Source organism: Acanthochromis polyacanthus, chromosome 22 (genome assembly GCF_021347895.1).
Source record: "Acanthochromis polyacanthus isolate Apoly-LR-REF ecotype Palm Island chromosome 22, KAUST_Apoly_ChrSc, whole genome shotgun sequence".
NCBI classification, from domain to species: Eukaryota; Metazoa; Chordata; class Actinopteri; family Pomacentridae; genus Acanthochromis; species Acanthochromis polyacanthus.
The window spans coordinates 5688861-5699304 of record NC_067134.1 but is presented as its reverse complement, the minus strand read 5'-3'; the positions used below and the strand labels follow the sequence as shown (position 1 = coordinate 5699304).

General features: G+C 40.1%; 2 protein-coding genes and 1 long non-coding RNA gene across 6 annotated transcripts in view; all 3 read left to right on the top strand.

Moving 5' to 3' along the window:
- The window catches only part of LOC127532084 (uncharacterized), a 1100-nt gene extending 1022 nt beyond the window's left edge, over window positions 1–78 (top strand). The window contains exon 2 of the long non-coding RNA XR_007939337.1: window positions 1–78. This exon is cut by the window's left edge and continues 309 nt beyond it. This is a non-coding gene — a long non-coding RNA (uncharacterized LOC127532084).
- A 2858-nt stretch (window positions 79–2936) lies between these two features.
- Window positions 2937–10444, top strand: part of LOC127531977 (gastrula zinc finger protein XlCGF57.1-like) — a 154745-nt gene continuing 147237 nt past the window's right edge. For both annotated transcript variants that reach the window (XR_007939212.1, XM_051942762.1), the window contains exon 1: window positions 2937–3060. The gene's annotated coding sequence lies outside the window, so the exon portion shown is untranslated. The remainder of the gene's footprint in view (window positions 3061–10444) is intronic.
- The window catches only part of LOC127531976 (gastrula zinc finger protein XlCGF26.1-like), a 74266-nt gene continuing 66758 nt past the window's right edge, over window positions 2937–10444 (top strand). For all 3 annotated transcript variants that reach the window (XR_007939211.1, XR_007939210.1, XM_051942761.1), the window contains exons 1-2: window positions 2937–3060; window positions 4300–4401. Coding sequence is in view for 1 of the 3 variants with exons in the window: in XM_051942761.1 (XP_051798721.1) it covers window positions 4384–4401 (18 nt within the window). In the remaining 2 variants the exon portion in view is untranslated. The remainder of the gene's footprint in view (window positions 3061–4299; window positions 4402–10444) is intronic.

Below are 10444 nucleotides of genomic sequence, written 5' to 3'. Positions count from 1 at the left end.
TTTCTCCAGTTTTATTTGCTCTACCTGTGGGTTTCAACTATTATAACTTTTTTCATTTAATAAATGACTGATAACACACTTTGATCTTCATGTTTGTTTGCTTATTTGTTGAACAGTGGAATTTAATTTTCCATGTTGGATAATCACAGCTTTTTTATTTGGACAATGTTTATCCTCTTCCATGGCAAAAATGAATTGTTAAAATGAAAATAGAACAAAGATCTTTTGTAAAGCAGTAAAACTAATGTTTTTATTTTTGTTCTGATCTTTTTCTCGCCATTTTCAATTATATTCAATTAAAATATGCCCTGAAAGCAAATATAAAGAACTACAAAGACTGGAACAAAAAAATACATTTTTTTTGTCGTGAAGACTCAGAAACAAAACTTCAAAATAATATTTTGTGTTTTAATTTATATCTGTTCTTATTATCACAGTCAGTGACTGAGTAAAACATGAACAAAATAAAGTTATAACTTGAACTTCTTTCAAACTGATTTTTCTCTTAACAATAAAAATAAAGTATGAGGTCAAAGTGTGACGGTTAGATCAACATAAACTACTAATATCCTGTTTAAACGCTATAGAAGCGTCAGAGCAGCAGATTGTAAAGTCTGGTCCAGATAAGGAGCTCTACAGTGAGGCTGACCGTCCATCATAGCTGTCTAACCTGGACCTCACATCTCTGAAAGCGTTGGAGCTCATTTTTAATCCGCTTCATCTGGATAAACTGACCACACATTGGACATTTTTACAACCACTTTCTCACCTCAAATCATCTGAAAACTACATTTTGTGTCACAATAACAGCAGTATTCCCAAAATACTTGTGTTTTCTCTGAAAGTTTCCTCCTCGGTCTTTGCTGCTGGTCTAAATGCATTATGGGATATTTGGCTCCAAGTCCTCACTAGTCTGGTCTGATGATTCTCCATAATGTGGGTGGAGCCAGAACACATCCAGGTATTTCACTGGTTCTTGATCAGATGCTGCTTTGAACTGGATCAGAACTTGGTCTCTGACGGATGATGTTTTATAAGAACACCAGAACTTAAGTACGGACAAGTACGGTTTTCTCCTGATTGACGAGACAAAACACCAGCAGAGCATTCTGGGATTTGTAGTAAGAACAGTATGCGATATAATACCAGCGGTATTTTCTCTGAATTTTTTTGGAATTAAATATAATCTACATGGGAGATTTTCTTTGGAATTTAAGTGTTTTCTCAGTAGCATGGCTGTTAGGAACCATTTTAGCTCCTGTTAGCACCTTTATTTATCCCATTGTGTGGTTTCCAGACTTTATGCTAAGCTAACTGGCTGCTGGCTGTAGATATGAGCTGTCAGTCTCATCTGTGAAACATTAGCATTACATTTTTTTTAAAAGATTGCTTAAGCACGGTTTTGAAAACAGGGCTCAGAATTTCAGATCACTACACACAATTAACACAACCAAACACACAATATGAACAACACCTCAGGTCCTGTGCAAAATGAAACATACCATTCAAACAAAACCTTCTTATGTTACTACATGAAACACACACATTTCATGAGGATTAATTCTGTCTGAACCAGATACACACTGCTGTGTTTAACTTCAAACACTTTTAGCAGTTCTACCTCTCAGTGGTTAGATTACTGTCAGTGAAGGACACAGAGAAAGTACAAATACACAACATGGTAAATTCACCAAACACAACACAAGATCAGTGAAAAAGTCTCCTGTGACGATTAATGGCTGCTGGTTAGAGCTTTCATGTTTTCCTGAAGCAGAAGTTTAATTCAGTGTCACTCAAAGCCTGCTGAACCAGTCACATCATGATGTCTCCTGGCTTCGTTTCATGCAAATGATAATTCATTTCTTTTTTAAGGCCACCAATTATCCAAAATGTGCATCCCCAGCACATGAACACGGCAGCTCTTGTAGGTCAGTTGGTGTGCAGGTTAACAGGTTGGATCCAATTTTAGCAGACTTGAGCAGAAAACAGTCTACTGACGCAAACATGAACGTTCAAAAGTTTGGGGTCACTTAGAAATGTAAAACATGAAAACCCAACTTTTGAACGGTGGTGCATGGAGATCTATAAAGTCCTCTCCAGTACTCGCTGCAGCTCAAGCACACCAGCTCACCTACGACCGCTCAAACACTGCGTTATGATTTCCATATCCTTCTGTACACTACCGTTCAAAAGTTTGGGGTCATCCAGACAATTCCATGTTCTCCATGAAAGCTCCCACTTTCATTCATGTGCTAACATAACTGCACAAGGGTTTTCTAATCATCAATGAGCCTTTCAACACCATTAGCTAACACAATGTAGCATTAGAACACAGGAGTGATGGTTGCTGGAAATGTTCCTCTGTACCCCTATGGAGATATTCCATTAAAAATCAGCCATTTCCAGCTGCAATAGTCATTTACCACATTAACAAGGTCTAGACTGGATTTATCATTTATTTAATGCTATTGTCATTGAAAAAACTGATTTCAAGAAAAAGAAAAAACATTTCTAATTGACCTCAAACTTTTGAACAGTAGTGCATATTTAGATAATGTCATATTTTTAATTAGACATGTAAGATGAAATGATGTTGATGATGGCTCGTGTCCTTGTTCCTCTTTTAGCACACATCACACAGTATTACAATGAAGAAGAACATTCAATCATCAAATACAATCATTTTCATAACAAGCTGCTGTGGAGGCAAAACCTTTTTGTTCTTTGCAATAAATCTTTTGTTCTTTTATTCAGAGCTCTGAAGGTACAGGTTACACAGAGTGCAAAGCAGTCTATGTGTCAAGTCAAACTGGAAGGAGCTGAGAACTCAAAGGAGAAGCATTTACGCACAGGTCCGACACTCAGCTGGGGCGGAAACAATCTGCGGCTGCAGGTTTGCCACCGGCGGCAAAAAAAGGGGACACACGCAGCACTGAGGAGGAACTGAGAATGAATGACCGCGTTCAAACAAAGTGTGCGTGAGTTTCTGTTGGGAAAGCATCAAGATCTGCAGCAAACTGTGCAGGATTGCCTTCATCTCCAAAATCCGGGTTGCAGCCGGTAAGAGCAGAATTCTGGAGACTCTAAAAGACTGTTTAAGCTGCCGATGTGTGCCACTGCAGTATGTGTTAGCATTAGCATTAGCCACGGAGAACAGCCACGAGCGGCTTGCTGTAAACTTTATCTGTTTACCAATAATTGCCGTGTGTTTTGTAATTGTTCAGTTGAAAATAAGATTGCAGGCTAATTGGTGCTAATTAGAGGGTTCCAGCTAAGACCAGTGAATTCATCCTGTTTGTAATGGTGGGTTTTTACAATGCCCTTTATTTATTTATTGGATCAGGAAAGGATTGCACTTTAAAAGCACTTTATGCACTTTAAATAATTTTAAAACCATGAAGTAAAAAGTATAAAATGGTTAAAAAATTGATAAAAATGCTCAGAGTAATTTGTTAAACTGTGATTTAAAATTAACTCTTTAAAATGCAGATAAATTCATGTGTGGTATAGTATTGGGTTGAATATTGCTCATGCCATGATTTGTCGCTTCAGTTTATGTGGTGTTGAGGTTGACAAACATAAATTGAGTGGAGTAGCATTTGCCAATGTGGTGAAAATGTCCTTGAGGAATGGTTGTTACTATTTGCTGAATGCAGTAATGTGAACATTGTCCTTTTGTGTTCTGTTTAAAGGTTTTTCACCTTAATCTATCAACTAAACGTATGGACTTATGGAAGTTGCCACCTCTGTATCTCATGAATTTGCGACCACTGCAAAATAAAAGAGGGAAAAGAAAGAAAGCAACTGTCTGATTGATGAGTGGAGTCCTGCTCAAACCCTGGGTAGATGAAACATCCTTTTTCAAGTGGGGAAACTGCAGAAACTGTGAGAAAAATCATCAATGAGAATCACCTGTCATTGAAAGTGGGAGGACACTTGACACTATGGGAGAGTGCAAAGAACAGAGAGTGAGAGCTGCCTTTAAACAGAACACTGAGCAGTAAAATACATTCACTAACTTACAGCATGAACAGTTTTCTACCAGCAGTCCTGTCTTGAATCACCTGCAGTAGCATCTTTATGTTCTCTTTATTCTCTTTTTACGTGTCTGTTTTCTGTCTATGTTCCTTATTTTTAACAGTTTAAGTTCATTTGTATCAGTTTTAAGTGAAACTGAAAAGAGCTAAAAGTGAACTATTGAGTTGAAATGTGTCCTCTGTGTTGGCTGATGAACATATGGGACACTCTGACACTTGTGTATAGAGTGGTATCCTAATGAAGATGTGTTTGATGTGACAGGTGATTGGCAGGAGGAGGAGAGTCTGACGGAGGAGCAGAGGAATGTTGGCAGCCATTTAGTCTGAGCTCAACAACAGAGGAAACATGGATTCTTCACAAAAGGTGAGAAACATACCACTGTAACATTATGATCATTCATTTGTTCTTTAAAATGTGTAAAGTTGCTCCAGTTGGTTAGATGGGCCGACCAAAGCCAGGTGACGTTGGCTGGAGAGATGAAGCTCTGCAGAAGCAGCTGTACTGAGGATATAATGGTGGACTGCTCGGAAGCTGCTTGTTCTTTGTTTGAGGCTGAACTAGCTGCTGATCATACTTTATGAAAATGTCTTACATGATGATGAAGATAAGTAACGGAAGAAAAGTCTTGTTTTTCAAGCAAGTTGTTCAGGAAGGTAAAGAGCAGCATTTTCTTTGGTAGAGAATAATACTTTTGAGCATTGTGAGTTTACCAGCCTTTTCCTTCTCAAGAAATTCAGACAGTTGAACCCAGAAGTTTACTTACACTGTATAAACGACACATCACCCTTTTTTAATTTACACTATCTGACATTAAATCTGGCAATGCTTCTCCTGTTTTATGTCAGTTAAGATGACCAAAATTATCTTTAAATGCCAGAATAACGAAAGACAATTTTTTTAATAGAATTTTTATTACTTTCTTCACAATCTTGGACTTGACTATGGACTTTAGCCATACTATGTTCCAAGGGTCACATCATAACAATACTTGTATACATTCCACCCAAGGTAACTGACTTGGTTCCATGTGATGTTTTGCATGATACTGTTGCTAGGATACAGACTCAACATCCTGAGACACTTGTAATAATATCAGGAGATTTCAATCATGTCAGCCTCTCCTCTCATCTGACTGAATTTACACAGTTTAACTGCCCTACCAGAGAGAATAAAACCCTAGACCTGCTGTATGCCAATGTCAAAGAAGCTTACAGAGCTACTGCCTTACCACCACTGGGCAGGTCAGATCATAACTTGGTTCATCTGCAGACCTGTTACAAACCTTGTGTGCTGAGACAGTCTGCAACTAAAGTCCAAATCAGAGGACGGACTCCTCAAACTAGTGAAGCTCTAAGGGACTGCTTTGAATCAACAGACTGGAATGTGCTTCTGGAAACGGATGAGGACAGTATGAACATTGACAGACAGGTTGATTGTTTTACTGAATACATCAGCTTCTGTAGAAACACAGTCCTACCTGCAAAGACTGCCTGCTCTATGGATGACATCCTGTATTGTATCGGTACCAAAAATCAAATGTCCGGCTGAACTAAATGACTACAGACCTATTGCTCTGACCTCACACATCATGAAAACTCTGGCGCAGCTGGTTTTACGTCTACTGAGGCTTGAGGTCAAAGACAAACTTGATTCCTTGCAGTTGGCTTACAAAAAACACATTGGAGTGGATGATGCCATCCTCTTCATGCTTCACCATGCCCTGTCTCATCTGGAGGAACCTGGAGTTTATGTGAGAATCATGTTCTTTGATTTTTCAACTCCATCCAACCCACCATCCTCAAGCACAAGCTCACAGAGATGGGAGTGGATCCTTTCTGTGTTTCATGGATCACAGATTACCTGACAGGAAGGCCAGTTTGTCAGGCTGGGGAACTGTGTTTCTGGGACATTAATGAGCAGTACTGGGGCTCCACAAGGAACAGTCCTGGCTCCATTCCTGTTCACACTGTATACATCTGACTTCAAATACAGCATTGAGTCCTGCCACATTCAGAAATACGCTGACACTGCTGTCGTGGCATGTATCAGAAATGGACATGAAGCTGAATACAGAGATCTGATAAGTGCCTTCAGTGACTGGAGTCACAAAAACTGCCTGCTACTCAACGCCTCAAAGACAAAGGAAATGATCATAAATTTCCGCAGATCCAAAACCCCTCTTCATCTATTGAACACTTGTGGTGTTGACATGGAGGTGGTGACATCATATAAATATTTAGGTGTCCACCTTGACAATAAATTAGACTGGTCTAAAAATGCAGACTTGATCTACAAAAAGGGCCAGAGCCGACTTTTTTACCTGAGAGCACTTCGATCAATAGACATCTTCAGTAAGATGCTGCAGATGTTTTATCAGTCTGTGGTAGCAAGTGTCCTGTTTTATGTTGCAGTCTGCTGGGGAGGCAGCATAAAGAACAAGGATGCAAGGCATCTGAACAAACTGATTAAAAAAGCTGCTCTGTAGTTGGAATCGGATTGAACACATTGGAGGATGAGGTGGAGAGACGGACACTTAGAAAGATGGAGGCCATTCTGACAAACATGGATCATCCACTTCACATTTGCCTCAGTGAACAACAAAACATTGGTGGACGGCTCCTATCCCTGTACTGCAGGACTGAAAGATTCAGGAAATGTTTCTTGCCATCAGCAATCGGACTGTTTAATTCAAATGCAAAAAGATAAGACCAAACAATTGAATTTCCCTTCGGGGATCAATATAGCAGTCCCTCCAGGAATTTGCGATGTTGTGATCACGCGAAATCAACCAATCTCTGCAAATTTTGCGTGGCCTTGCAATTTTGTCCAATCACCGCAACTTTCCCGCAATTTTGGCCCGCCTCCCGTGAGTTCCACCAATCATAGCAGCCCCCAGCGCAAACCTAATGCACATACGTCACCAAATTCACTTCCTTGTTTATGGTTTGAAGATGCAGACATGTGCGGTACTAATGTCTCTCATTTACCAACAAAAATGACTGCTGAAGACATTGATAAACAACTAATTCACTGATGTTTTTCACCAAAGCGAAGCTAAACTGTTTTACAACCGTGCAATATTGTGGTGGAATTCAAAAAAAGAAGAAAAAAAAAATCAGCGATTAATACACTTTAAAAAAACATGAAACATATTAGAACGGCTGAAATGAGCGGAAAACAGACCACATTAATCACCATGATGGAAACCGTTGCATCCAGATCCATTAGAGCACTGAAAGAATGAGGTAAATTAGTTTAATTATTCCACCAAAGAACACGGCAGTGTTATGTGACGATCAGCGTGTGTGAATCCTTCCTCTGTTACCAACATCACTCAAAAACAGACTCAGGGATTTGAATGAAATTTTCAGGGTCGGTCAGAAATGACACAAGGACCAAATGATTAGACTTCAGCAGTGATGCGGCTTAAAGTTTGGATCCACGTATTTGTTAAGGATTCATAGCGGCACTGCGTCTGATAGCGGCACGGTAACCATGGCAACAGGTGAATGCTACCTCAGCGGCCTGCTGACTATCACATGATTGTGATCCTACAACAAATCTACCACTGTGGACGTATCGGAAATGACACAAGGAACAACTGATTAAATTGTGGGGGTGTTTCTGAGTCCCATCAATTCCAGTTACCAGCTACATATTTAGATCACGCGATTCGGTATGTACACATGCAGAACACACCCCTGTCTTGGTGAGGACTGCGCTCTCTGTGCTGTTCTTGTTAGTTGATGTGACCAGCTGTGAGCGTGTGCTTGTGAACACGTGTGTGCCAGGATGTGAAATTAACTTTTTAAGCCACTGACAGATATGTCCAAATATGATTCATTCAATAGTAAATTAGCATTTTGTGCCGCAAATCTACCAACCACATCATGTTAAACCAGTATCTGGCTGCTGCTAATTTCCCACTGTGGTGTGCCAGCTTTTGTGGAAATGGGTTGGAACGTTATATAATTAATTTCGGAATAAATATTGTCAATTACAGCGTTGAAACATGTTCTACAATCTGGAAAAAATGCAGCTTTTTAGTAGTTGTCACTGTCTCCCGCAATTTCATCACAACAAATAAGCTTAAAACATTGCAACTTTTATCGCAATTTTTTTAGAAAATCTGCCGCGAATTCAGGCATTTTCGGCCGCAACAATCATGAAAAACGCCCGCGAAATCTTGGAGGGACTGAATAAAGTCATTCTATTCTATAATCAGAAGTTTGCATACACTAAGATTGCTATGCCTTCAAGATGATGATGTCCTGACTTTGAAAGCTTTTGATAGATTAAGATGTATTTTCAGGCACACCTCAAACACACTGCTTCCTTGTGTGATGACATTAGAAAACCTAAAGAAATCAGCCAAGACATCAGGAAGACATTTGTGGGCCTCCACAGGTGTGGTTCATCCTTGAGTGCAATTTCCAGATTGCTGTGGTTTGAGGTTTATCTGTCCAAATAATTACATGCACAGATCAACACCATGGGAATGTCAAGCCATCCTACTGCTCAAGATGGAGATTGGTTAAGGTTAGAATTGTTTTGGAGGGAAATGTGCTCATCAACCCCAGAACAAAAGCAAACGACCTTGTGAAGATGCTGGCTGAGGATGGCCTGAGTACACCATCCCAACTGTGAAGCATGGGGGTGGCAGCACCATGTTGTGAGAGTGTTTTTGCTGCAGGAGGGACTGGTGCACTTCACAAAATAGATGGCATCAAGAAGATAGAACATTATGTGGAAATATGGAAGCAACATCAGCCAGCAAATGAAAGCTTGGGCACAAGTGGGTCTTCCAAATGACAAGGACAGTGCTGGTGCAAATCTGACACTGTCCTGGAGAAACTGTGCACTACTGACTTAGAACTGCTTTCTGCTTCATTGTGCCCTTCATATCTGCCTCAGAAGTTTCCCCAAATATTTGTGAAACTTGTCTATATCCGTCCAAAGGCCAGTGAAATAAATACCTGTGGGCACAAAGGTGCTTCTGCTCTGGGTTCCTCTGACCACAACTGCATCCTCCTTATCCCTGTCTACCACTGTACTGAAGCAAGGCAAAGTGCAGAACATCAGAGTGAAAGTTTGTCACACTCTGCAGGGATGTCTGGAGGTTACTGACTGGGACGTGTTTAAGGAGTCCTCAGCTGATATTGATGAACCGACTGATGTTGTGAGCAGCTGGGTCACAGACTGTGAAACCAGTGTTATTCCTGAAAAAACTGTAAACTATATCCAAACACTAAGCCATGGCTTTCTAAGAAGCTTAAAGACCTACTGTACAGAAAGAAAACAGTCTTCAGAGAAGGAAATACACTAAATCTGTATAACTGACAGAAGGAAATAAAGTAGGAGATCAGGACCCACAAAAGACAATACAAAGACAACCTTGAGTCTCAGCTCAAAATGAACAACCTCAGTTCAGTCTGGGACGGCATGAATCTGATCACTGGAACCAATTAATGTGTCAATGAGAGAGTTCAGCTCAGTGGTTATAATATTGATTTAGAGCTGGCTCAAAGTCTGAACAGTTTTTATGTCAGGTTTGACTCCCATGATTTCAGGGCTAAACACGCTGAGACTAAAAACTGTCTCATGTCAGCGTCTCCACAGAATCCCTTTCTTTTATCCGGGTTGGAAATAAATCTATGTATGTATGTAATCTGGTGTCTCAAACAGTGCAGACCAAAGAAAAGTCCTCTACATGATTACATCGGTGGCTGTTTATTGAAAACTTTTACGACGTCTGACCAAATGACCAAGATTGCTGCCGATGTCCCTGTCTATCTTATGTTTTGTTTGATTTTTCTTTAAATGGCTTTTATTTTGCTTTTAATTGTTTTACTGTGTTTTTTTACATTTTAAAAACATTTCCTTTAATCGTTGTTATTCCTTTAACTGTTTTCAGGGATGACAATTGTCTGCGGATCCGCGGATTTCCGCCAATTTAATGTCAAATTTGAACATTTTTGTGAATCCTCTAAATCCGTTGAGAAAATTTTAGGGGGGGTTAGGTACTTTATTGTCGCTGATGTTAACGTTGTTAACATCTCGCGGGAGTGAGGCGTGAGTTTCGTTAAACGAAACTCGCGCCTCACTACGAAACTCACGCCTCACTCCTGCGAGATTTTCACTGAAGCTATCGTTCGATTGTAAACGGCCCAGCAGTTGGACAGCTTCAAGCTTGGACCAATCAAATTGCTCGTAGCATTCTTTGTTACAAATTCATGGTGGCGTGTTCGACTCGGATGTTTGGAGATTTGGTATCGTGTTCAGCGGAATGATGAGATTTTTAACGAAGGATCAGGAGTCATCAGTCACAGAAATTGACAAAAGTGTCAAAAATAAGTTCCGATGGGAATGGCTGGAGAGAAAAGTCACTGTGAAGGTGAAAATTGGC